The 26223-nt window shown below is 39.8% G+C and overlaps 3 protein-coding genes across 6 annotated transcripts; all 3 read left to right on the top strand.

Annotated features, from left to right (window-relative positions):
• The first annotated feature begins 3365 nt into the window (after positions 1 to 3365).
• On the top strand, positions 3366 to 9773 carry LOC120544600 (wiskott-Aldrich syndrome protein family member 3-like). Of its 2 annotated transcripts, none has more exons than XM_039778472.1 (9): positions 3366 to 3588; positions 5258 to 5419; positions 6392 to 6526; positions 6614 to 6767; positions 6849 to 6966; positions 7061 to 7245; positions 7661 to 7882; positions 7973 to 8277; positions 8415 to 9773. In XM_039778472.1, the coding sequence occupies exons 2-9, from the start codon at positions 5287 to 5289 to the stop codon at positions 8570 to 8572; spliced, it is 1410 nt and encodes a 469-aa protein (XP_039634406.1). In that variant the 5' UTR covers positions 3366 to 3588; positions 5258 to 5286; the 3' UTR covers positions 8573 to 9773. The 2 variants fall into 2 exon arrangements, with proteins under 2 accessions (XP_039634406.1, XP_039634404.1); XM_039778470.1 differs by having other exon boundaries at positions 5255 to 5419.
• A 277-nt stretch (positions 9774 to 10050) lies between these two features.
• On the top strand, positions 10051 to 16354 carry LOC120544462 (V-type proton ATPase catalytic subunit A-like). Of its 2 annotated transcripts, none has more exons than XM_039778220.1 (15): positions 10051 to 10204; positions 10859 to 10956; positions 11217 to 11345; positions 11563 to 11777; positions 11855 to 11992; positions 12076 to 12227; positions 12313 to 12475; positions 12629 to 12737; positions 13462 to 13584; positions 13673 to 13787; positions 14338 to 14401; positions 14524 to 14727; positions 14947 to 15041; positions 15314 to 15485; positions 15606 to 15747. In XM_039778220.1, the coding sequence occupies exons 2-15, from the start codon at positions 10875 to 10877 to the stop codon at positions 15696 to 15698; spliced, it is 1854 nt and encodes a 617-aa protein (XP_039634154.1). In that variant the 5' UTR covers positions 10051 to 10204; positions 10859 to 10874; the 3' UTR covers positions 15699 to 15747. The 2 variants fall into 2 exon arrangements, with proteins under 2 accessions (XP_039634154.1, XP_039634155.1); XM_039778221.1 differs by having other exon boundaries at positions 10052 to 10283; positions 15606 to 16354.
• A 2276-nt stretch (positions 16355 to 18630) lies between these two features.
• Positions 18631 to 25692, top strand: LOC120543538 (palmitoyltransferase ZDHHC23-A-like). 2 transcript variants are annotated; one of them, XM_039776638.1, is made up of 5 exons: positions 18631 to 19285; positions 20923 to 21076; positions 21956 to 22585; positions 23543 to 23710; positions 24426 to 25692. In XM_039776638.1, exons 2-5 carry the CDS (start codon positions 20958 to 20960, stop codon positions 24697 to 24699), a joined length of 1191 nt encoding a protein of 396 aa, XP_039632572.1. In that variant the 5' UTR covers positions 18631 to 19285; positions 20923 to 20957; the 3' UTR covers positions 24700 to 25692. The 2 variants fall into 2 exon arrangements, with proteins under 2 accessions (XP_039632572.1, XP_039632573.1); XM_039776639.1 differs by lacking the exon at positions 20923 to 21076.
• The last annotated feature ends 531 nt before the right edge of the window (positions 25693 to 26223 follow it).

The following is a 26223-nucleotide window of genomic DNA, read 5'->3' as shown; positions in this document are numbered from 1 at the left end:
CTATTTGGTACTTTCAAAAGTCTCTTACCTGGGACTTGTGATTGTCTGGTTGTCTGAGGGGAAGAGCAGGACTCAACTGCTCCTTAACTTCCTCTTCCTCAGTCACATAGCTGATCAGCAGCAGGATCTATTCAGTGAAGAAACATATTCATTTAAACATATCTGCCTTTGTGCAAGCCTCAAATCATACATAACAAGTCAATGAAATACACACATTACATATACAGCAGCTCCAAAATTGAATACATATTCATAGAGATGCAAATCCTATTAGACATACTGTATATTTGAACCCATGTATAACTGTTCATTTGTGCTACCAACAATAACCAACAGATGGCACCAGGTGAAAAGTATGAACATCACAAGATTAATACTGTCAATATGGCACCTAATAACATAAAAATAGACGTTAATTAAATACTACAGCCCTGGGGCGCCCTGGTAGCTCACCTGGTTGAGCGTGCACCCAATGTATAAAGACTCAGTCCCTACCGCAGCGGCCCGGGTTCAATTTCGACCTGAGGCCCTTTGCTGCATGTCATTCCCCCTCTCTCTCCCCTTTCCTGCCTTCAGCTGTCCTGTCAATTAAAGGCCTAAAATGCCCAAAAAATTATCTTTAAAAAAGAAATACTACAGCCCTATAATTTTTGACTCTTCTCCAGCGATTTAGTATTTCCATAAAGTTGGGGGACTCACAAAAGACAGATAAAGACAATTGTCAGAATCAACTCAGAAGAGGCTGAGATGCCCTCACTGTATGAATGTAACTCAAGACTAAAGTTTCCAACACATAGAATGAAGCATTTAAATGTCTCATGACCAGAGGTGTCAAAAGTATTCCCATTCATTACTCAGGTAGAAGTATAGATACTTGTGTTCGAAAAGAGTTCTGTAGAAGTTGAAGTATCAACTCAAGCTTTTTACTCAAGTAAAAGTGTAAAAGTAGTGGTTTCAAAACTACTTAAAGTCTAAAAGTAAAAGTAATGTAAGGGGGAAAAAATAATATCAATATGCTTTTTCATATTAGACGTTGAGTTTTGGAAAGAATTAGCTTGTGGTACTTGGGTGCGCAGAGCTTGCAGCGCATTCGAAAGGAGTTGTTTTTGCATCCAACCATTTCGAAAAATTCTTCCAGGTACGGCCAGGGACGTAGAAGGGTTGGCTGGTCTTCCTGGCTACCAACCCCTCGCTGGTGCTTGGTTGGCACATTTCGCTCGAGTTCTCTTGAGTCTCTGCCACGTACATCTTCGTACTAGGCTACATACGTCTGCTATTTCCTTGGACATGATTTGTGTCATGTGCAGGTGTGCGATGGATCACATACAAACCAATAGGGTGTCGGAATGGTATATGTTTATACTTCTCATCCAACCACAATCAAATTCACTCTATCCGGATGCCGTGATTTATCTAGATAGTTTTTTTTTTTTTTTTCTTAACGATGACAAGCCGTAATGAAAACAAGCCGAACTGAAATAGGAGTAACGAGGCTATTTTTAAAATGTAAGGAGTAGAAAGAACAGACAATTGCGTGAAAATGTAAGTAGTAGAAGTAAAAAGTCTGCCATAAAATAATTACTCTAGTAAAGTATAAATACCCAAAATTTCTACTTAAGTAAGGTAACAAAGTATTTGTACTTTGTCTCTTGACAACTCTGCTCATGACTCTGATATGGATGCCACAAGTAAAGGCATCCTGAATCAAAAATCAGCAGAGGTCGACAAACTCCACAATGTGTCTCTTTAAAAAGTTATTCATGATTTCAACAAAAACACTACACAACAAGACAGTGTGGAACAAGATTATTATTCTAACCTTCAAGATAAACATGAACACAAACATGAGTGTGATTTATACACTGATGCTCATGACACAGCTAAGTGGTTGTAAGTGTGTGTGTGGCGCTCACTCACTGGGTAATAACTGGTAAGGCATTGGCAATGATCAATTTGGAGTAGGACTAGAAAGCCATAATAGGAGGACAAATATCAGAGGAGAGGCAGTCTGGGCATCTGTGTCTAATGGATGATAGAGGTGACAGTGTTTGTGCCGGTGTGCAGTAAGTGGGTAAGCTGGTGGTTGGCTACATTGTGTGAAACCAGCAGGGTCAATGATGGTGATAATGGGCAGGGTAAATACTGTATTGGGGTTAATACTTCTAAGCTGGCCAAGAGATTATGGCACCGTCTAAAATATTGAACACCCCTCAGCAAAATGCTTTGCTCCCAGGCTTAACAGCAAATGGACACCATCAACAAAACGTACAAAAAGACAGTCAGATAAAGATCATATTGTAAGTGTTTTTTGTTTAATTAGTTAACCATGACACTGATGTATTGTAATCAGTTTTGTGCTGATAAGTATACTGTACGTACGTACGTAATCCAAAGTGAGGCAACTCTGCTCTTTTTTTCACTGAATTTGATTTCCTGCACCTGCCCTTAATATAGGATGTGTATGTAGAAAGTATGCTGCTCATCTTTTGCACCCTGATTGTATTCACAAGATCAAGATAGTTGCATTAAACAATCTGTGTGAAACAAGCAATACTCTTACTCTAACAACTATGAGTTATAGTATCATGGCGTGCTACTCAAGATTTAAGCCCCCATATCTGGGTTAGACTAGTCCCTACCGCAATACAGATGATGCCATCTGTGAGAAGAGAGCAGTGTGTGTGTGTGTGTGTGTGTGTGTGTGTGTGTGTGTGTGTGTGTGTGTGTGTGTGTGTGTGTGTGTGTGTGTGCGTGTGGCTTTCAAATCAAATGCGGAGTGTCTCTTTTCACTATTAATCCAGGTCGTCCCCACTGAAATGTTAATAGACTGGCTGGGACTGACTGATGAAACTGCTGTTTATGCCAAGTGGATGGCTTGAAAGAAAAATCAAAGAGAACTGAGAAAAGTTGAAAAGGTTAAATAAAAAAACATTTTTGTTCAGCTGCAATACATGACGAATAATAGAGTGCATCGAAGGCTGCAAAACATGTTCTCTGTTATGTCTGATTATTTTTTGGTTTGGTATTTTCTAAATAAGTAGACTTCATGTTAGGCTGTGGGGAAATTGTGATGGGCATTTTCACTATTTTGTGACTAGACTCAATGCTAAATGGACAGGGAGAAAAGGTCTTAGCACATTAATCAATAATGAAAGTATTTATTATTGCAGCCTTGATTTGATTAACGTTAGTTGTTACTATTAATAAATAGAAATTGCTATATTATTACCCAATTCATAGAAGGCAGATAATGACTTACAGTTCCATACAGCATAAAATTGGACTAATACATCCGGAAATAGATGGCTGGCATGATGACTGTGATTGGATGACAGGAGTAAATCTGCTGGCCAAATCCCCTCATGGCTCAAGCTGTGATTTGGACCAGAGAGATTTGTTTTCAGAGTGAACTCCGCCCTGCAGAGATGACTACTGTAAATGTCCAACACACGACTGCAGCAGGCCAGCAAAGAGTTTGTTTAATTTGGATAAAACAGCTTGGACCCGACTTTCGCTGCTCCTTTCCGGCGTGCTGACGTGCAAAAACGTGCGTTGAGCCCAACAAGCTAACTCAACGGCAACTCTATGGTAGGATAGATAACGTACAATTGTGTTTTTAGCATGTTCTGGTGCGGCTCACATATTGTTAGATATCCCGTGTTTCGTGTACATGTATTTGAAAAGTTACCTGCTGTTAATACGTTTAAACTTTCTGTCAAGAAAAAACAGCTCTGTGATTGACAGCCGCTTCAAAGAGCCTCTAAAGCAGATGACCGTCATGTTAGCATGCAGTAGCAATGTGCGGTTTTAACGCTGACGCGGGGAATTATGGGAAATTGACGCTCACCTGCCACCCCGAAAACAAAACGTATATTTGCATATTTTAAATTTTAATTACAATAATTTTTTATATTTATAGATTCTGGAGAGAGGAGTGTATTTAATAAGAATTTAAATAAGGTCATTCAACTTTTTTGTGAATAATTATTTAAAGCAGAGTATTGGTGAAAACTGTCTGCTGCCATACACTGATGAGACTGCCAAAAGAATGTTAACTTACACTGCTGTCCTAGAAACCGAGGCATTGAACCCTGATTGATTCATATCATGCTTTATATTTGTCAAAAATGCTAGAATGTAAACTTCATATTGGTGTTATAGTCCGTGAAGCAGCTCCATGTACTTTTCTGGTCAAACGGTTCTCTCTGACTTGTTTGCCACGGTGCACTATGATATGAAAAAGATGGTAGTTATGATATGTTGGTGTTCTTAGTGTGCTGGCTCACCCATAATTACAGGCAATCACTCAACCCTTTGTTTTAAATCCATGTAATAAAGAAGTGTAAAGTGACTTGCAGATTCACTTAAAAATGACCACATCTGTTGTCTTCACACCTCTTTTATCACAATAATAATCACTTAATAACACAGCTGTTGTCGAACATGTTAAATCATTAAAAAAAACAATAACATACAATAGGTGTACCACTTTAATAGATGGTGATACATTGTGACATTCAACAGCAAGTGGTCCAGTAATTAACACAGCAAATGTTACAAAATCATAGAAACTTTAATTTGATTCTGTCCATTACACTTTTTACTATTACTCATTGTTAACTAATATCTTCAAAACAAAAAAGGATAACAGGCCCACCAATTGCTGTGAAATGTTAAATTCAGTTTAGATAAACAATTACAACAGGTTTTGTCTTTTTAAATATACAATTTATATCTATTATTAGTGTTCATTTGTACACAAATGGCACACCTGTGAAGTAAGTAAGTAAGTCACGACTCTAGGTATTGGTAAGAAAATCAATAACAATACAGTAACAGTTACATTACGTGCATTAACCTAGTCTCGCATTGCCAGACCTTCCTCCACAGCTCTGCGGAGGAGGGTCTGGCGGACGGAGCAATGGTGCCTCTGCAAAATTGCCTCGGGAAGGAACTTGTTTGGGTGGAACATGTGTAGTTCAAAGGTTGTTTTAGTCATGCACCAGTTTAAAATGCCAACACAAAGAAAGCCAAAGGTGAGGGACATCCAGCCGAAATTAAGAGACATCCGGCGGAATTTCTGGCGGCACCTGAACAATCCCTTAAGTGGAACGTCGTTGATATAGACTAACCTAGAGTCAATGCTTATATACTGATGTTTCTTTATGAATATGGATCAATGTGTTGATAGTTATACTTTGCTAGTTGTACTGTAGTATACAATGAGCTGTCAGAGCTGTACTCTGTCCCCCAGCAGGTGCTGTGGCCGAGATGTGAGAGGGGGTCATGCCTTTGGTCAAGAGAAACATTCAGCCTCGCCACCTGTGCCACGGTGCAGTGCCTGATCGGATTGGCAACGAGCTGGAATGCGTAACCAACAATACGTTGTCCGCCATCATCCGCCAGCTCAGTAGTCTGAGTAAGATCACAGTTACTCATATTTAGCTATGTTTGTATCAAAACATGTTCAGATGCTTCTTTAATGTGAGATCATTACAGGAGGGAAGCTGTATGACCTGTTCACCCCAAATTAGCACAAAACAAGTTAATTAAAAGTCAAGGAGTGGTGGATGATATCCCAATGTCACTTCATTGTTATGCTTTTGACAAGCCAAAACAAAACAAATTAAAACACATAAAAGGCATTAAAAGTAATTATCATGTAACTGTTGTCACATCTATCTACTGTACACCCTAATCAGCCAATTTGTACAGAAACAGAGTGGTTAAAATGGTTAAAGATGTGGGGCAATGTCCATATAAGCATTGGTATACCTGTGTGTGTTTATTGATGGGTATTACAGTTTATCTACTGAAATGTATGAGACCGAGAGAAAAATGTAGATGGAAAGACTATTTTGGGAAGCATCTGGCTTGTGTGTGTGTGTGTGTGTGTGTGTGTGTGTGTGTGTGTGTGTGTGTGTGTGTGTGTGTGTGTGTGTGTGTGTGTGTGTGTGTGTGTGTGTGTGTGTGTGTGTGTGTGTGTGTGTGTGTGTGTAGTGATGTTACAGGAGCTTAGAGCTTACTGTAAAGCTTTGTATCACAGGCAGATAAGACGGAGAGTGGGCGGAGACACAAACAGAGGCAGTCTAATGAAAGCTTCCACATTAAGTGGATCAGAGCTGTTTGATGTGTGCCATTCATGATGTTATGTGGGGGGACTAAACACATAATGCTTGTGTATAATCCAGAGAAATAGAATGGATTCAGAAATGTACAAACATTATAAGACATATTTTCATTTGTCATGCAATATGCTGCATTTCTTTCTTTACCTCACAGGTTTGAATCACCTTTCTATGTATTAACAACTCCTTTTCTTCCTTCCTTTTTTCTTTTTTTTTTTTCTTTTTTTCTTTTTTTTTTTCTTGGTTCTTTGCGCTGGTTGCAGGCACACATGCAGAAAATGTTTTTGGGGAGCTTTTTAACGAGGCCAACACCTTTTATGTTCGCGCCAACTCTCTCCAGGACCGCATTGACCGCTTAGCCGTCAAGGTCACCCAGCTAGACTCCAACGTGGAGGAGGGTTAGTTCACTGGATGCACTTTATATCTTATTTTCATTCTCACATGCATTGTATTAAACTTTAAACCCCTGTCTTACTGTTTTGTAGTCTCTCTTCAGGACATAAACATGAGGAAGGCATTCAAAAGCTCTACTGTCCAGGACCAGCAGGTTTTGTCCAAAGACAGCACTCCGAACTCGGTGGCTGAGATGTACAACAGCAGCGACAGGCCTCCTCCCCTCAGCACCCTCACTGGCTACAGGTACTGCATGCGTAGTACAAACGACAACATCTGAACAGGTTACATTCTGATTTCATGTGTAAAATTGTTTTTAAAATACAGAGAGGATTCCACTGATGCGATGAAATTCTACTCAGACCCGTCTTACTTTTTTGAGTTGTGGAAGGAGAAAATGCTTCAGGACACAGAGGACAAGAGGAAAGAAAGGCGGAGGCAAAGGGTAAGAGCACTCTACTGACTGTTTTATTTTAATGTATTTATTTGGCAATTGGGTTCTCATCTCCCTTTCTGTACCTTCAATCTACCTTTCCCAGGAACAGAAGCGATGTGTGGAAAGCAGCACCCTTCAGCGCGAGGTGAAGAAGGTGAGAAAGGCTCGAAACCGCAGGCAAGAGTGGAACATGATGGCATTCGATAAAGAACTTCGTCCAGATCACCGCCATCCGCAGAGTCTCCAACGAGGGGCATCATCTGAGGGCTCGCTCTCCCCCGACGGCAGGTTAGTGCTTATTTTCTGAAAGAAAATAGAGATGCAACCAGGGAATTTGGGTTTTTGAATAGAATCAACATTTAAAATGTCACAAACTGCACAGCTTTGGAGACATTTTTTGCTCTTTCTGATACTGCATATGAAATGTTTTGGGCTAGTTTAATACTCACTGACTTTCCAGCGAGTATTAAACTAGCCCAAAACATTTGTGCGTCCACAATCAAAAGTATTAGGATAATACTGTAAACAATTGCAAAAATAAGATCGGGAGGAATAAAATCTAAACTCTACTTTACCTTGTGGTTGAAATAGCAACATCTCTGTTGTGTAAAGCTTCAGTTTTGATTTTATAACAAAGAATCCACTTTCTGGATATGTGAAGGCATCTGCATGAGAAGCTCTCTGTTTTTCATTGTTTATCCAGGCCTGACCTCCCAGACTACCCCGTCCCTCCATTGCCTGCCCACGCTGCTTGTAATCATGCCAAGTCACAAGATTACGTGCCTGGGAACGCACACCCCTCACCACCTGTGGAGCATGAATACCACAGCATTGATGTCAACTACAAGAGAGTAACCTATGCCACAGCAGAGCCTCATGCTGCAGACCGATTGAACGGTTCAATACGTCCACCTGCAACTTACAAGTATGTGTTTATTGCATAATTAGAGAAAGAATTCAATATAATATCTATTTTCCACTGCAACATAATCCTCTTTCTTTCACTGTCGATCAGCTCTCTTCCCCCACCTCCTTCCCCCGGCCCACCCATACCATCAGCCCAGACAGCCTTTGGTTTTCCTCTGGGTGCGCTCCCACCAACACCACATAATGGAGTTTTGCACATAGGCCCAGGCTACCCTCTCCCATCTGTACCTCCTCCAGGGCCGCACATGTTCCCTCCTCCCCCAGGTCCCCCACCTCCACCTCTCCCTCCCCCAGCTGCACCCTCACACCTAGCGGGATACAGTGAAGGTGGCAGAGCTGAGACTCGACCTGTGAGAGATGCGAGAAGTGACCTGCTGTCTGCGATCCGCATGGGTGAGTCGCGGTACTGGCGCGGTTTTAATCCGGCATTGTTTTCTACTGGTCAGATAAGAGCAGACATGATTGAATAAAACTGTAAGATGTACAATATATGATCTTATTTTAATATACTGTATGTGTGCCATTACTAGGCATCCAGCTGAAGAAAGTTCAAGAGCAGCAGGAGCAGCTGAACAAGCAGGAGCCGGTGGGGAACGACGTGGCCACCATCCTGTCCCGGCGCATTGCGGTGGAGTACAGTGACTCTGATGACGACTCTGAGCTGGAGGAAAACGAGTGGTCAGACTAAACACAAAGTGTAGCACCTGGCTGAAGTTTTCCTTAATTGGATCATCAGTGCAAATAAACCAAAACGGTGAATCCCTCTCTTTGGCTCCACCTAGTGGCCTCCACATACCAAACCACTGCTGCCAGAGCTCCTTTACTTCATCTTGTATTATTAATGTGCTGCCACATTTCATGAGGAAACTGCAGGGGTGGACAGTTTGAACCATTTTTTCTGAAACCGGTGAATTTTCAGATTCACATTAAGAAGTGATGGATCGTCTGATTAAATTGTATGACTACATTTTTCATTTTCTACCACTAATGAAATGGAAGCCATTTGTTTTCTCACTTTGTCAATCTAAACTGTGCGTTCTAATAAAATGTCCTCTCCTGATAAACTGACACCTTGAACACACCATACCCATTGATGAAATGTGCAGTAGGCCCTAAAATTGATGTCCCAGTACTAGGCTTTTTTCACTGAAGACATTTAAACATGTTGCAGTAGGAAAACCCCAGGAAGGTCCATAAATAATAAAATGATTGGCTGAATTCCATTTAGCTGCTTCAGTTTCAGTATAATGGTGCTGTGCATGCTGGCTCATTGTCACACTGTCATGGCTCACTCCTGTATCATTAAATAGGATTATTATTAAGTCAAAATGTCTGTTGTGGAAAAGGCCTATTATTTATGAGTTAGTGCAACAATTTGAAGTAAAACTTTGAAGGATTTCAGTATTTATTTTCATAATTGTGAAATAACACAACCCTAATAATATTTTTTAGTAAATATACCCCTTCCTATATTATGTGAATGTTTGAAAAGTAATTCCATTCAATATGTGGTAATGCTACCTCAATATCTGACGACCCCACTACCCCACGGTATGTTTAGTAGGGTACCAATCTGAAAACAGTTTGCTCTGCCAATAAATAATTATTTGTCTGTATTAGCTAGACAATCATGTTGTGATTCTGTAGTAGCTATGTTGTGACCATAGTAGCTATATTTATAGTTTATATTTATTTATAGTATAACCTAAATAGTATAATAAATTATACTTGTATTTTAGTTCATGTGCAGATGTGCAGCTTTACATCACAGACAGTTTTATTATCTTGTAGCTGTTGTGCATTTTTCAATTAGTTATTTATCGCAGTCGTAGCAGATTATCCCATAAATGATGCCACTCAATGACCGAATAAAATTAAGTATAAAATCACTTTATTTTACAGTTCATGTGACTAGGTAGGCCTATCTATGTTCATGTAGTTGGTTGTAAGCCAGGTAAAAGGTAAAACATGTAGCCAAAAAGCTGAAATATAAATCATGTTCAGCAGATAAAGTGGTTGTACTGTACCTTTCATTTATTTATTTAAGAAAGGGTGTTGAAACCATCCTTGTTGGTTAGGTGAGGTAAACATAAATATCCAGCAGATGTCACTAATGCGCCTGGTGGAAGTGTTTAGCCCTTCACAGTCACTGGTTTAGACCTTTTATATATGTCAATGGTTTAGACCGGAGGAACTACAGGGAAACTGTTGAGCTTCGAACGCCATGTTGGCTCCACGTATGTGAGCCACCCAGAATGGAGGAAACCGGTTGAGCCACAATGGAGATGTTTTCTTTCCGTGACAGTCTGGTGCCTGGCAGGTGATTAGTATAAAGCTCCTCCTCAGTTTGATACGTTGGAGACAAACTTGGATAATTCAGAACTGGAAATTAAGACAAGGTAAGATATTTATAGTAGCGGTATAATATGAGGTTATGGCTTCATAACAGTTAGCTAGCTAGAGATTCAAATATTGCGCAAATAATCGTTCATTTAGCTAGCTTAACTTGTATGTAAATTAATGATGATGAAGATAGCTGTGTTTGCTAGCTAGCTAGTAACCTGACGCGCACACGCACAAATCAGCTTTGCTGGTAACAAACATGCTACCATCTGGCTAGCAAACATGTCCTTAGCGATGAACAGTAGTGACTTAACTCTACCTTGTCTTTAAGCCTGGGGGAAAAGGGTAATTCATGAAATGTTTAGTTAGCTTGGGACCTTAACGTTAACGTCACACTGCCAGACTTGGTCATTTATTCTGTAGTTACGTTACTGTGCTAATACTCTGTAATGTGGAATGGTGTTCATATAAATAATTTCCATCTCATCGTGGTGTGTAAAGTCTGTAGAATCTGTAGGGTGCCATATTTGCTCTGTAACTATCATAAGCTGAAATGAGGTACAGTCTGCTGAGTGCATTTCATTTAAATTAACAGCATGGGTGTCTCATATTCATTCCTCAATTTTTGCAGGACATAAACTATCAATATGGATACCTCAAAACTTCCTAAGATCCAGGATGAGGAGCGAGAAAGCGAGTTCGGATATGTACATGGAGTTTCTGGACCAGGTCTGCTTTATTGCCCTTTTCTTTAAATTGTTAGATTGCATTGTTTAGCATATGATGGGTCAAAAGCCACTTATTTAGTTTTTAATAAAATAAATATTGTATTAATACAACCTTTTTTTCAAAGCAGTTTGATTGATGTGCAAATACAAAAAGTAAACACAAAAACTATATGTGGATGTTTGATGATTTTTTTTTTTTTTTTTTTTTTTAGCATATTCCTTGTCCAACAGATGTGTTCATTGTATCTATTTCTTTAACAGTGGTGACAGCTACTGCGATGGCAGGAGCAGCCATGTACGAGCTGGTTCGTGTAGGTCACAGTGAGCTGGTGGGAGAAATCATCCGTTTAGAGGGAGACATGGCCACTATCCAGGTCTACGAGGAGACTTGTATCCTTTCTACTGCAATGTTACCTACCTCTGTGGTTACACGTCTAACAGATCATATGATGATCTTCCTTAAAACTAAATTCACATTATGTATGCTAAAAAGAGCACATTTTAGAGCTACTTTACTGATAGAAAATTGTGAGTATGAATTTATAGACATGACTTGAGTGTCACTGTGCTTGTGGTTTGTTTGGTTTTCCTTAACTTAATGCCACAGCTGGTGTGTCCGTCGGTGACCCTGTCCTTCGGACGGGAAAACCCCTCTCTGTAGAGCTTGGACCGGGAATCATGGGCTCCATTTTTGACGGTATCCAGCGTCCGCTGAAAGACATCAATGACCTCACTCAAAGTATCTATATCCCAAGAGGAGTAAACATTGGTGCTCTTAACAGAGACCTCAAATGGGAATTTTCCCCCGGGCAGAGTCTGCGGGTAAGAAAAATACAGCGTGGTGTGGATGTCTCTCTTCTACAACTGTTCTCAATGATTTCACCTCCTCTCCTCTCCAGGTCGGCAGTCATGTGACCGGTGGCGATATCTACGGTATGGTGTTTGAAAACTCCTTAATAAAGCACAAGCTGATGCTTCCACCTCGCAACAGAGGCACTGTCACCTACCTAGCCCAACCTGGAAACTACGACATTTCTGTGAGTGTTTGTCCAGAAGCAAAACACTCGGTAGTTGGATCAAACCTTCTGTGAGACTAATTTGCTGATCTCATTGCATTCAGGATGTGGTTCTGGAGCTGGAATTTGAAGGTGTGAAGGAGAAGTTCACCATGATGCAGGTGTGGCCGGTACGACAAATCCGCCCAGTCACAGAGAAGCTACCTGCCAATCATCCGCTGCTGACTGGTCAAAGAGTTCTGGACGCACTTTTCCCGTGAGTAGTTTTGTGTGAGTTAAGTTGAGCAACTTCAGCCTCTATTTTAACTTGTGTTTTTACTCATGACCTGCATGCTGTGTAGTTGCGTGCAGGGTGGCACTACTGCTATACCAGGCGCCTTTGGATGTGGAAAGACAGTGATCTCGCAGTCGTTGTCCAAGTACTCCAACAGTGACGTCATTATCTACGTTGGCTGCGGAGAGCGTGGAAATGAGATGTCGGAAGTGCTGCGGGATTTCCCCGAGGTAGGTGAAAGAATGAAAAGTCTAAAAAGCATTAAAATAGAATATATGACTAAAGGGAAAACTAAATGATTTTAATATTTGTTTAGAGCAAAAAGTCTTCAATACAACACAAGCGTTCACATTGTATTATGTTAACAATGCTCTTGCCCACAGCTTACTATGGAGGTTGATGGCAAGACTGAGAGCATCATGAAGAGAACAGCACTGGTTGCTAATACATCCAACATGCCTGTGGCTGCCAGAGAGGCCTCCATTTATACAGGTACAAACAGTTTACTTTATAGAGAAGTCTCATAGCTTATTTACCGTGCTCAGCATAAGTGAATACACCCATGCGAAAGTTGACTAAAAAGATGAATAAAAAATCATCTTTTGTAAATTGATCTTAATGCCTTAATTAAAAAAAATGAGGAGAAATCCAACCTTTAAGTACACCAATTTTATTTGTGAATGAATAATGTATCGTAAACAAATAAATGTTCTTCCTTAAAATACAGGGGGCATAAGTAAGTACGCCCCTATGTTAAATTCCCATAGAGGCAGGCAGATTTTTATTTTTAAAGGCCAGTTATTTCATGGATCCAGGATACTATGCATCCTGATAAAGTTCCCTTGGCCTTTGGAATTAAAATAACCCCACATCATCACATACCCTTCACCATACCTAGAGATTGGCATGAGGTACTTTCCATAAAATCATCTCTCAATGCAAATCAAACCAGCTATTAGGCTAACTGAAATAAAACCATTTATATACTTTTTTTAGTCAACTTTAGCATGGGTGTATTCACTATGCTGAGCACTGTAAATGCTACTATACGTGTATGATAAATACAAATTTTCCCTTTTTCTTGTTTCTTTATAAGAAAATGGGAAAATGCCCTGAAATCCCATTCTGAATGATGTCAAAATAGTTAACACTAAGTAAATGCCTTTGTTTATTTCCTGTTTCCAATTTGTAAATTGAATATATTTTACCTCTGCAGGGATCACGCTGTCCGAATACTTCCGAGATATGGGCTATAATGTGAGCATGATGGCCGACTCCACGTCCCGATGGGCCGAAGCTCTGAGAGAAATCTCCGGAAGATTAGCTGAAATGCCTGCTGGTAAGTTTGTGATGGATGTGATTGATGTATATACTGTATGTAATTGTAAGGACACTGTGAGGCAGTTTATCTATGTTGTTTTCTGTAGACAGTGGGTATCCTGCTTATCTGGGCGCCAGGCTCGCCTCCTTCTATGAGCGCGCCGGACGTGTGAAGTGCCTGGGTAATCCTGAGAGAGAAGGCAGCGTCAGCATCGTAGGAGCGTGAGTTGACTTTGATATAAGCAGGGGAAATTATTTAAATTTTTTTCCCCAACATCTGCTGTACACTTAAAAGCAGCACATCATGCATGGATATAAAATCGACTTAGAGTAGGTGCATTAAAATCACGAACCAAGGATTTAAAATTAATTTCCTACCTTTTCAAGCAGTCGTTTCTTTCAGTAACAATGAAAATCAATCTGCAAAGCTCGTCTTTTTGTTGCCTTCAGGGATCCTCCACTGTCCAAGTTTCTGCAGGTTTATTGTCAAAGCATTATAAAATCAACTGGATGGTTAGCAATCAAATATACACAGAGCACAATGTCTTGTAGCTGAACTGCATGGTGTACTGTTGAAGCTGTCTTTGGTGGTAAAGTAACTATCTCCACCTCTCTAAGTTAATTTAGATTCTGTATGATTTTTGATTTTTTATGATGTATTGATTCCATGGAAGTAAGAAAAGTAAGGTAGCCTAACAAAACAAACCTAGACACACAAGGTACAGTATCATATATTAGGCTGACTTTTCCTTACATACTGTGCATTCCTTAGTGTGTCCCCCCCTGGTGGAGATTTCTCAGACCCCGTCACTTCAGCCACATTGGGCATTGTTCAGGTAAGCAATGGGCATTGGCTCTTCAGCCCTTGATCCTAACATTTGACCTTGCAGTCAATATTTCTTTCTTGCGCACCACTCTTGAGTGTGTGTGACAATTTTTTTTGTTTTCTTCTTATTAGGTGTTCTGGGGGTTGGACAAGAAGCTGGCTCAGAGGAAGCACTTCCCCTCTGTAAACTGGCTGATTAGCTACAGCAAGTACACACGAGCTCTGGATGAGTACTATGACAAACATTTCCCTGAGTTTGTTCCTCTCCGTACAAAAGCCAAGGAGATTCTACAGGAGGAGGAGGACCTGGCTGAAATAGTGCAGCTTGTAGGCAAGGTGAGGCCAGCTCCTTAATTTCATTTCTAAAGGTTTTCTCCTACATGCACACATTTTTACAGCCAGGTAATCGATGCGTTTGGATGTGTGAAATCTGTGTTTTATAGGAGAGGTTTCTGTTAAAACTAGTTCATCATTTAAAGTGTTAGCAGGCTAACCTGGTTAATCAAAAACTCTGAAAAAAGTGGACTGATCTTCAGAGTCTTGTTTTGTTCACAGGCTTCTCTTGCTGAGACCGATAAGATCACTCTAGAAGTTGCAAAGCTCATTAAGGATGACTTCCTGCAGCAGAACGGTTATACCCCTTACGACAGGTGAAGACAAAACATCTTATCATCCACAAAAAACATGTCTTTTCCATTCAAAAGGCCTGAAATGGCTTTCCCACCTTTCTTTTCAATGGATATATTGTAGACATTGAAATAGCTTCTCTCTTTCCTCCACAACAATTGAAGACAAAAAAAGATGAAATAAACTTTATTATAAACTAATCAGTGGATATGATGAGAGGTCTCTAAACATTTTTCCTTCACTTGATTATTCCATAAACCGTAAGCTTCACACAGTCTTCTGTCCCTACACACAGGTTCTGCCCATTCTACAAAACTGTTGGCATCCTCTCAAACATGATCTCGTTTTACGACATGGCCCGACACGCAGTGGAGTCCACGTCACAGAGCGACAACAAAATCACCTGGACCATTATCAGGGAGCACATGGGAGAGATCCTGTACAAAATCAGCTCCATGAAATTCAAGGTACATGATTGTTCCTCATGTTGTGGGGGAGAACATCTTGTGCATTGTTTGTTTTTATATGTTTCCCTGTTTTCATCAGTCGAGATACATAACTTCTTCTCTGTTCAATGGATTCTTTAGGACCCTGTTAAGGATGGCGAAGCTAAGATCAAAGCAGACTTTGCCCAGCTGATGGAGGACATGCAGAACGCCTTCCGGACCCTGGAGGAATGAGTTTCCTACCTCTCTGTTCCTCTCCCAAATATCCAAACCCCAGTGCAGTGCAACCGAGTGCAGATAGACTGGCCTGTGTTCTGAATGTCTGCCTCAGTCACGTGAACTCTTATGATTTCTTAGTGTTCCCGTCCTTTTAAACATTCCTGCACACATTTCCATTTCATTTAGTAGATTTTGACTCATCTACTTCAAAAACACAGTACTGGAATCCCCTAATACACCTGAAAATATGGTTGGCAACACCTTCACTCAGCCCATTGCATAGCACCTATAGATCACTACACCATCATGTTGTGGTTAAAATCAGTGGGCCCCAATCAGGTGTTTTACTTGCACTTAACCAAAAGCTGCAACAAAGCGTGAAAAGAGATGTTTTTCCCCCAGATGTGACTGTGATGATAAATACAGATTATTAAACAAATGGGAACATGCACATGGGTAAAGGGAAAGATGCACTACTGTACTGTATATCAGGGGGTTAAAGGCATTTGTCTACCTCTTAAGTGTGATAGTGATGTGGACAATATACTTTATATTATGTGCAAAAATGTGAATGAATGAGTCTTTAGAGTTGTGCTGTAACAGATGTCTCACTATTATATGCGTGGTACGTTGCTGTTTCCTGAAATGATTAAAGCTTATCGTGTCAGTAAGATTGTATTCGTCATGTTTATGAGGAGTTGGTTGAATTGGTGTTTGACTTACTATAATATAATTTACACAATCACTTTCAAAATGTGGAGCTGGCGGTCTGTCCAGAAATTTGGAAACTTAAATTTACATAGCAAACTTCACTCCTTTTGAAAGCCCGCTCTATAAAGCAGAGGATAAATACATTTGATTACAAATAGTAGTAATCTTAAAGTGACGGATGGGAACAGAAAAGGAAAATAAATAAAGTCTATTTTATATACATTTTTGTATGTCTTTTATCTAAACCGCTGAACAAGGGTGTGAGAATCAACCTTTGACTGCTGCAATTCATGAACCCAGATGTTCAGAGAAAGACTCACCTCTAGGTGGCATACATGTTGTTAGAATGTGCAGGGCGACTGTTAAGGAAAGTCTCTTTTTGATTGACTAACCAAAGCCGAATTTTCCACATAAATGTATTTTTAGTAGCTTTGATGAAGTGAAACACCAAACAATGTATTACACTATTTTGTCTATCTACTTGTTTCAACACTTGTTTGAAGCTACAGTATATGGTGCTTTAGACTGAGTGAAATATTTGTGTCCAAAACACCCAAATTTGTAATACGTGCACTGTCACATCAAATGCAAATATTCTAAACGTGTTCATTTTATACTTATTTCCCTAAAATTCAGCCTGACATACAGTATTTGGTAATTTTGAAATAGTTATCAGACCAACAGACGATGCCGCAAGGTGCCCCAAATGTTTACAATTCAGTGTTAAATATCACCCAGAAATTTTTTATTTTGAGTAATCATTACATTTTCTAGCAGAGCTGCAAAATCTGACCATACAATGGCTGTTTTCACTTTTAACATTTAATAAGCTGTGCCTAACTTTGATCTTGTAAGTATAAATCGTTAAAGTCTGTAAAAACATTTAATATTTTTCACTGAATGTGCAACAATCAAAGTTAAAGTTTTAAAAAACAGCATTCTAAATGATCATGTATTAAGAGTTTAACACTCAAAAACTCACCTAATCTGTGTGAATGTAGTTTGATCAGATGTGATTGACAGTGACGTGGAAACACAAGCAAACATCCCCTGAACTGTCATCATATTTTGATTAAAATGTTGCTTAATTTTGATTGGTGCACAGAAGTACGTGACATCACATTGATCCAATGAGTCCCGCCCACTTGAAATTAGTGAGAAACACACAGACAAAGCAATAATATATCAATATCTATCATGAAATAACCCAAACCGTTTGGCAACTTTGGTAAAAAGTTGGGTGTTCATATCCGACCCAGTTACTCATAATAAGAAGCTAATTGAGAGAAAAAAATCGTCAAAGGCCTATAAACTGACTCAAGCAATGTCACTCATCTGTTGTAGTTTTGCTGATGTGTAATCTTCAGCATGTACTCATGGTCCAGCCTGACTCCCAGCATTAATTCCTCCAAAATAGATTAGAGCCAGTATCTCGGGTTCCGGGCTCCATCAAGACTAATGGAAGCATAACCCGCAGCAGCGAGAGCAGCATCTTTTCTCTGCATTGATTCCGTCCATCTAGACTGACACTGATGCAGACATTAAGAGGTTTTAGTGGTCTCCGTCAAGATATACCAGCTTACAATGCACCTGCCTCTCTTTCTCTCATTGGTCAGTTCTGATGACTGACTGACCGGCAATGTGAGTGTGTTTTCCCAGTTCTCTTCTCCACTTCTGATGGATTATTTTTTTACAAAGCTGCATTTTACCAATGCTTTTTCCATTTAGCTTCAATATTTGTTGGTATTCCGTATCACCAGCTAACTAACTGTTGTAACCAATTGTGTAGTTTTGTTTTTAAATGACACTCACTGACATTGTGAATGGGTAAAGACTGGATTCAAGCTTTATACGGAAGTGTTCATGAGCAAGAATCTGAATCCAAATTCCGAACACGTGCAGGGTTGCTGATTTGTATCTGACCCTGTGCTCTAACCCTCTGCAGTCGGGCAAAAGAAAAGAAGACTTCTCTGCAGAGATCACTTATCACTTTGTCCCTGTTGGTATCTAGAGTTGTCACATATGTTGTACAAAGAGTGTAAAGAAACATAACCAGGAGTCCCCTGGTTATCTGGTTCCCTCTGATCACATACACACACACACACACACACACACATTCTTCCAGAGTTGTCTGTGTGAGAGTAGCAAGGTCAGGTTGCTTGTGGGAGGAAATGTGATCCCAGAGGGTGGGGCTGCCCTCTAGATCATTCCTCACTCTTTCATCTATGAGAGCCTGTCGTGTTTCTCATATAGTACACCCTCATCCAGCTAAGTGTGGATTGTCAGAGCTGCCGTTACAACTTTTGAACACCTCAACATAGCCTGTCAGCTTTGGAGAGAGGCATGAAAGACTCCTGGCTCTCTGCCTTCCTCAACCATTTGAGGTAACACCTATATTTACCAAGCATGCCAGTATGTAAACTTCAAATGGTGACTGAAAGAAGCTGTAAAGCTGAAGAAGGCTATGCAAGAGAACAACTTGTGAACTATTTAATGACATGCGAGGAAAATAGTCTGGCAGATATAACACAATATCAAACTACTTGTCAGGAGGAATCCAGGTTGCCTTCTGTTGGGACACTTCTACCATGGGAATCCAAGAAATTAAAACCATCTCACTGCACTGATAGGGTATGGCAGCAGCACCGCCACAGCAGAAACATGCCAAATTCCTTTTTCGAATCAAATGACTGATGAGAAAGTAGGCTGCTGTTTTCATTTTTTTTCATCAGTCATTGACAGAAGGAGCATGGTGACAAGGGGTCATCTTCTTAATCATTTCCCTCTTCATCGTTTGCTGAAGATCGCATAACTTTTAGCTAGAGAGAGTACATCTGACATTTCAGCCCACGTGTGTTGATGGTTTTGTATTTTTGTTACAGACACAAAAGGTAAGTTAAGAGAGAAAATGTTTTATCTAGGCTTTGTGAAGGTGGCTATTCTTATTAACACAACTGGAAATTCCAGATGAAGAATTAAATAAGTAAATGTTGTTGAATAATAGTTATTATATGGCAGCCTGATATAAAGTCATACAAAAACTGTTAAATTAGGAAACTATGATAAGACAAATAATCAAAAGCTGAAATAGATATTTTGTTTTCCTAGTTTTAATATGTATTCTGTTAATTCCTGTATAGATCTGGATTAAGCTCTGTATGACAAAATAAAATTATAACTCCCACTGACAATAACTCAAGTACATTTCTAAGTGTTGAAGACTTGGGTTTGCTGGCCCAGATAGTAGAACCCCTGTGGACACAGTGGCCTTGTTTTAACAAATTACATTTAAAGCTCTTGGGGACTGTGAATCCTCTGATTTTGGAAATTATTAATTTTTATAACAAACAGAATATGTTCTAGTAAATTACATGTACAGGTTGAGTCTAGTAAACGTTGCCGTAACCTGCAAAATACTATATTGTGAGTTAGGGTGAGGTTTTGTGTGTGTGTGTCTGTGTGCGTGTGTGTGTGTGTGTGTGTGTGTGTGTGTGTGTGTGTGTGTGTGTGTGAGTGTATGTGTGTGTCTGTGTGCGTGCTTGCATGTGATGCAGAATGAAAGAAAACAGAAATCAATATAACCATTTATGTTCTGAGGATTGCTATTGGTTGTAATACATATTTTATATTGTAGGATTTTATTCTAAAATGTGACCGATGACCGGTCTGGCCCTAAAAAGGCCAGACTTAATCTGACTCCAATTCTATGGTCACTGAAGAGTGTTCGTTTGCTGGTAGATCAGAGGAAAAGACTCAGGATTCAAATTAAGACTCAAGATTCGTCCAGTTAAAGTTAATAACAAGCTTTAGTGAATGATATTGCAAAATACAAAAGCGTATGCATACGGATCATATTACTTTAAGACAAAACAGCCTATCGCTAAAACCTAGCAGACAGACAGAGATTCCCCCAGCATCTGATGCCGGCTAACCCAGAACCTTCACTTTTTATTCACTTTCTCTGCTTCATCCGTGGTGCTGTTATCAGTTGGGTATAGTCCAGATCTTCTGGCTCCAGCCGGCTAACGATATGTAACACACTGTATGAAAACATGACCCTGAGTTCTCTCATTCCCAGCTCAACAGAGACAAGTCGCTATTGTTGGGTCCGAACACCTGTATGTTTTTAATCTCCTACAAACTAAGGAGTTTCCTGAGAGCCAGGTCATTTTCATACTCTGTGTCACAAATCACGCTGCCGCAAACACTGAGCCCCCACTGATCAGAGAAGACCTTTTTTTCTCAGGCAATAATCTCAGACTCCCTTTATAAAGTTAAATCACTGTAAAACCAGATGGCCTCTCATAACCCTGGGAAACAAGGCAACAAGGTCAGCATCATGAACTCTACAAACCTGTTACTCTTACTCTCACAAATATATTCTAACAATATGCAGCAGTAAGTTACATATTACACATAATACAGTATATATATATATATTTCCCCTCCACCAATGTGCTGTAACTGTGTAGTTCATTGCTCAAGAGTATACATTTTAAAATGATGGCCTTTTGTGTTGAAATGACAGCTTGTAGACTTCAAAGTCATCTTTAGCAAGCCATTATGAAATGGGAGAAGTTAAAGCCTCCTGAGCCAGATGATCCTATGTGTTGCTGTGAGTGTGACTACGACCAGTACGGATGTTGCTGTGACTGTGAAGATCTGGATGAAGCCTTTAACAGGTATGAAGGGCTTGAGGAAAAGGCTCAGTACTGAGTAGATTATACTGAAGTACTACAGTATACTGGAAAATAAAAGAAGCCTAGCATACTTACATGTTAGTACATTTGTTTAAAGAAAATTCAGTATCTCTTTTAAAGGCTGCCATAAGTGACAATCTCTTTTTTATGTATGATGATAAGAAAGATTGATACCACCCTCATATCTGTCAGTGAAATTTGAGGCTACAGCCAGCAGCTGGTTAGCTAGCTTAGCATAATGACTCTATGCTAGAGACATGCAAACTGGCAGACATCAGATCAATTTTCACATCCAACTTTTGGAAAGAAAATGTGAATTTCCCAAAGTGTCAAACTATTCCTTTAATGTGACACCAATCCTGAGGTCCTGTCTTTTATAGGGAGTTAAAATCTAGATTGCAAGCCCTTATTGTTTCAGTTTTTGTTGCGCTGACATTTTGCATATTCCTTAATACATCTATGCTTTATCAAGTTACCACGAACAAATTACTTTTTAACTAAGTAATGCATACATAATACACAGTGGGCGAAATGGGGGCCTCACAGCTCGTGTATTTTTTTCTTAGGGGCCCCTAAAGGGTCTGTCACCTGAGATTTTCTCACAAAGTTTTTTATATTGCCATTCTAATGTAAACTCTACTGTTCATCTTAAATTTGAAAAAGCACAGTTCAGTACTTGATTAAAATCTGCTTATGTGAAAGCAGCATCACTGATTTTAGAGTGTAAATGAATCAGCACAAGCACATTGTAAGCACATGAAAAACTAATTACTTTCCACCCATGAAAAGAGCAACTGTATTAGCCACACTCATAATTACAAATGTTTGTAATTTGGACTTGGTGACCACTGTTCTCTGTAGGTGGCTGAAAGACAGACCTAAAGGTGGATCTCAGTCTCCTGTACTTGGGGCCATGATTGACAAACTGGAGATCTCCATGATCCCGGCCCTGGTGCTGCTACCTGTCTTGCTGCGGGTTGCAGCGCTGCACTACCTGCTGGGTATCATCATCCTGACAGCTCTGCCCATCCTGGTGCTGTGGTACTACTACGCCACGCACAGAAAGAAGAGACGCACTCTCTTCTTCCTCACTCTTGCACTCTTCTCCCTGTTCCACATGTATTATCTCTTCATCACAGAGATTTTACCTTGTGGGGACGTCAGCCAGCTGCAGGTGTGTGCTGTGACCACTGGGGTGATTCTCACTGTCATCTCTCTTATTCACACCAAGAGAGGCGCAGGATTGGTGACCACTTCACTATATATGGCACACAGTCACAGTCTGGAGGCTAACGAGGGCTCCGCACACCGTAATGGATCTATCCAATCAGCAGCCTCCTCAGGGACTGCAGCAGAGTTTCAGACAACAAAAGAGGTCGTGGCAACCAAATGGAGCACCTGTCCTGTGTGCAAAATAATGCGACCCCCACGGGCCGGACACTGTCGAACCTGTGGATCCTGTGTCCAGCGTCTGGACCACCACTGTATCTGGTGGGTTGGATAAAACATACTGTATGTATTTATATATTTCTTGTGTGGACTGTGACTTAGATGTAAGTCAATTATTCTTTTCTGTATTGTGCATTCACAACAGATCATGAAAAAAAAATATAAAAGATGTATTACATAACTGCACTGTAATTACACAACAACCATATATTTAGCAAACTCCACCTATCTCCTGTTTTCTTCCGCAGTAGAGAAACTAGCAAAGGTTTACATCAACCATTAGACCATTAGATTACACAATCATCAACCAATTTAGTTGCACTTTATAAAGTGCACACTTCTAATACCGGGTCTAAACCTGTTGATGGCCCTTGACGAAGTCAATTTGTCTGGGCTTGACCTCTACAAATAGGCAGACACACACCTACTGGTCTACAAACAGCAAATGTGTCAATTAAATGGATTTCATTTAGCAATTAAAGTGTAATTCCAACAGATCATAACAACACATTTTCCTACTTTCCCATAGTTGTATGAAGATACCTTTGGTTTGAATTCTTGCAAATTTAGTTTTTGAAATATCTGCTGCTTAGATTTCTGCTGCCACTTTAAAACAATGGAGGTGAATGGAATATAGTTTGTGTGGTGCCCAAAGCAAAAGAGTGTATTTCCAGAAACAATGTCCTGGTTATTCAGGATAATTCCACAGACCTTTCTGTGAATGGTTGGGAACTACTTTCTTCCAAAGGTTTAAAAAAAAAAAATGTCTAAAATAAAAACTTAAACTATTGAGGTCCAAGCATCCATTTCGGGCAAACGGGAGTAAGAAACCATCACCGAATAGGGCTTATACAAACGTCATTCAAATCTAAACTTTTAAATCTTGCTATGGCATCATTTTACATACAACAGTAGTTGTATGGAGCACAGTATCAGGTACTAAACTGGTACATTGTGTTGTGTGTCTCTGTTATGTCTGTATGTGTTGAGGTGTTGTAGGATAAACAGCTGTGTTGGACAGGCAAACCACCGCAGTTTCCTACTGACCCTCTGTGTGTTCGTGTTGACCTCTCTGTATGGAATCAGTTTGGTGCTCTGCAGCCTCTGTCCTCAACAGTATCTACTGACGGCTCTCCTCTACTGCCCCGGCGTCTACAGCCAGTCCAGGTACAATGCTCTTCTCCTGTCTCCATCACGACTGCAGGTGACTGTGAAACTTAAATGTAAGAGTAGAAGTCAACATTGTAAAAGCTCTTATTAAAACAAAAATCACAATCTAAACTCTTCTGGTTGATATTACATAATAGTATAATAAAAAAAAGGTTCAAATGAATATTAGTGAATACATTAAAAGCATTAGCAAGGACATACATTTTGCGGTCACCTTTTTTTTCAGTACAACAATTGAAAGATGATTTTGTTTGTAAATTATAGACTGACAACTGTTTATAAATAAAATTGTGGCAATATTTTACAAGAAAACATTTTCAGCTTGTGTCATAGTTAAATTGCAGTATTTTTTTGTAGTAAAAAAAGTTATTTATATATTTATTATTGTTTGTTTAACTAGCATAAACAGCAGATAGACGTTTGGCAAGGTGTGCATGCACATTTTTAAGCATTGCAATGTTACCTCTTTTTTACTTTGGATTTTGTCATATTTACAATGATGATGATGATTGGTGAACTGATTATCGGATCAACTTAAACCATTTTCAGAAAAATGAAACAGCAGGTTTATAGTTAGGTGACACAAGTACTACTAACACTCACATAAAGTGATCAGCTGTCAGGGTGGAACATAGCCAGTTTAAAAGAAAGTTCATAATTCTGTACTTTTAAATAGTTCTCAAACATTAGATTATATTCTTTATCTTTACAGCATGGCACTTTGCTTCACCTGTGCTTGGTACAGCAGCATTGTCACCGGTGGACTGCTTCACCTGTTGGTGGTACAAGTTCTGAATATCAGCTTCAATGTGACGGAGCGCGAGGCTCAGCTGGCTCTGAGGAACAAAACGGGCCAGAGGCGCCTGTGGGGACTCGTCATCATGACAGGAGAGTATTCACGTGGCTTCTGTCACAACTGGGTTGAGTTCCTCACCATGGCAGATGCCTCGCTTTCTCCTCGCTCCAGCCTCACTGACTTGGTCTAGTTTCACTTTGTACTCTCTAGTAGCAGTTGTAGTAGTAACATTATAACAGACACTGCATTGCTTTTAGGATATATCAGCTGACGTCTTCCAATGCTTATTGCATTCCAGCCTCTTCATACATTACATTAAAAACCATTGATATTTCCCTGCAAATCTAGGTCACAGAATATCAAGGTGCTATCAAAAACCACACATTAATAATTGTTTTGGTGTTGGAAGTTGTTGCACAATTTCTTCTAGGAAATAACATAGTCATAAGGCTGCAGGAAGCACCATGTTACTGTACATATTTTCTCTACCTGCAGAATGTGAACAACATTTATGCTGTCTGACTGAAATCGAAATATCAAAATATTGCTGACTGCATGTCAATTAAGAAATGAAATAAAAAAATCTTGTAAGAAATGAAAGACACTGTGGGGTTTAAATAAAAGAAGAACAGCCATGATTCAGTTCTGATCTGTATTTTAGGTATCTGCCCTTAGGATGCCTCCCTGTGGAGGTCTTCGGAGTCAAACTGGTAGAAATCCCTGTGACCCGCTGGGGGCTTTATATATCCCATTATAGCACTTGTGTTCATTCATCATTTGTTATAACAAAACAGGTATGAAAAACTGGCACAGAACCAATCGAGCACTGCATCTGACCCCTGTGAGTGAGTGGTGGGTCAAAAGTTCCTGGAGCAGCTTCAGCCATCTTTAATGTTATGACTGATGCAATCTGTATTAACTCAATATTCTTCTCTGCAGTGCTCTGTTTTATAGATTTTTTTAATGTAATGGTTTTTGTCCTTTGCTTTCTGATAGTGCCAGTGGTACTCCGAAATACACATTTTAAGACATGCAGGGATTGTATCTGTAAATAGTCAATTACTATTACATAATATAATTATGTTTTTATATTAAGCTGAAGGCCACAGTCCTGTCCACCATTGTAATGTATAAGATTGAATGTGTACAAGTAAATCTATTCACTCTTATATAGCATAATAAACAGCAAACTGAACACTGTAATGTCTAGACTCTGGTGTTTCCCTCTATACATTTCCTATGATTTCCCATTTATCAATTATTATAATGCACATCTTGGGTCGAGCAAGTTGTTTAAAGGTGCAGTAGGTAAGCCTTATAAAACTAACTTTCTGTCATATTTGCTGAAACTGACCCTATGTTTCAGTAGAATTACATGAAGCAGGCCTGTTTAGATGCACCAATCAGGTCCGGGGGAGGGGGTGTCTAACTGCGTGTCAATCACTGCTCATGCACATGCATTCATTCTCCCTTGTGGGGGGAGGGGCTTAGGAGACCGTTTTGGGCTTTAGCAGAAAGGGGGGAGGGACTGAGAAGTTGTCGATGTTCACATTTTTGGGCTAAATCCTGGATCTTGGCAATCCTACCTACAGCACCTCTAAATCAATACATTTCCTCAATTTAAATCACTCAGTCTATCAAGTCTATCAACCCCTATAGCAGTGGATCTGGAGAATTGCTTTCCTCTGGTGCCACCTTCAGGCCAGTCTGTGCA

This window comes from Perca fluviatilis, chromosome 16, assembly GCF_010015445.1.
Source record: "Perca fluviatilis chromosome 16, GENO_Pfluv_1.0, whole genome shotgun sequence".
Taxonomy (NCBI): domain Eukaryota; kingdom Metazoa; phylum Chordata; class Actinopteri; order Perciformes; family Percidae; genus Perca; species Perca fluviatilis.
The sequence above is the reverse complement of the archived record's forward strand: the minus strand, read 5'-3'. Positions and strand labels throughout refer to the sequence as shown.

Coding starts and splice junctions, on each gene's coding strand:
- LOC120543538 (XM_039776638.1), top strand. CDS start 20,958: ATGAAATGGGAGAAGTTAAAGCCTCCTGAGCCAGATGATCCTATGTGT. Junction 21,077..21,955: donor CTGGATGAAGCCTTTAACAG/GTATGAAGGGCT, acceptor TGTTCTCTGTAG/GTGGCTGAAAGACAGACCTA. Junction 23,711..24,425: donor GGCGTCTACAGCCAGTCCAG/GTACAATGCTCT, acceptor TTATCTTTACAG/CATGGCACTTTGCTTCACCT.
- LOC120544462 (XM_039778221.1), top strand. CDS start 10,875: ATGGATACCTCAAAACTTCCTAAGATCCAGGATGAGGAGCGAGAAAGC. Junction 12,476..12,628: donor TGCTGCGGGATTTCCCCGAG/GTAGGTGAAAGA, acceptor TCTTGCCCACAG/CTTACTATGGAGGTTGATGG. Junction 14,728..14,946: donor TAGTGCAGCTTGTAGGCAAG/GTGAGGCCAGCT, acceptor TTTTGTTCACAG/GCTTCTCTTGCTGAGACCGA.
- LOC120544600 (XM_039778472.1), top strand. CDS start 5,287: ATGCCTTTGGTCAAGAGAAACATTCAGCCTCGCCACCTGTGCCACGGT. Junction 6,527..6,613: donor AGACTCCAACGTGGAGGAGG/GTTAGTTCACTG, acceptor ACTGTTTTGTAG/TCTCTCTTCAGGACATAAAC. Junction 6,768..6,848: donor AGCACCCTCACTGGCTACAG/GTACTGCATGCG, acceptor TTTAAAATACAG/AGAGGATTCCACTGATGCGA.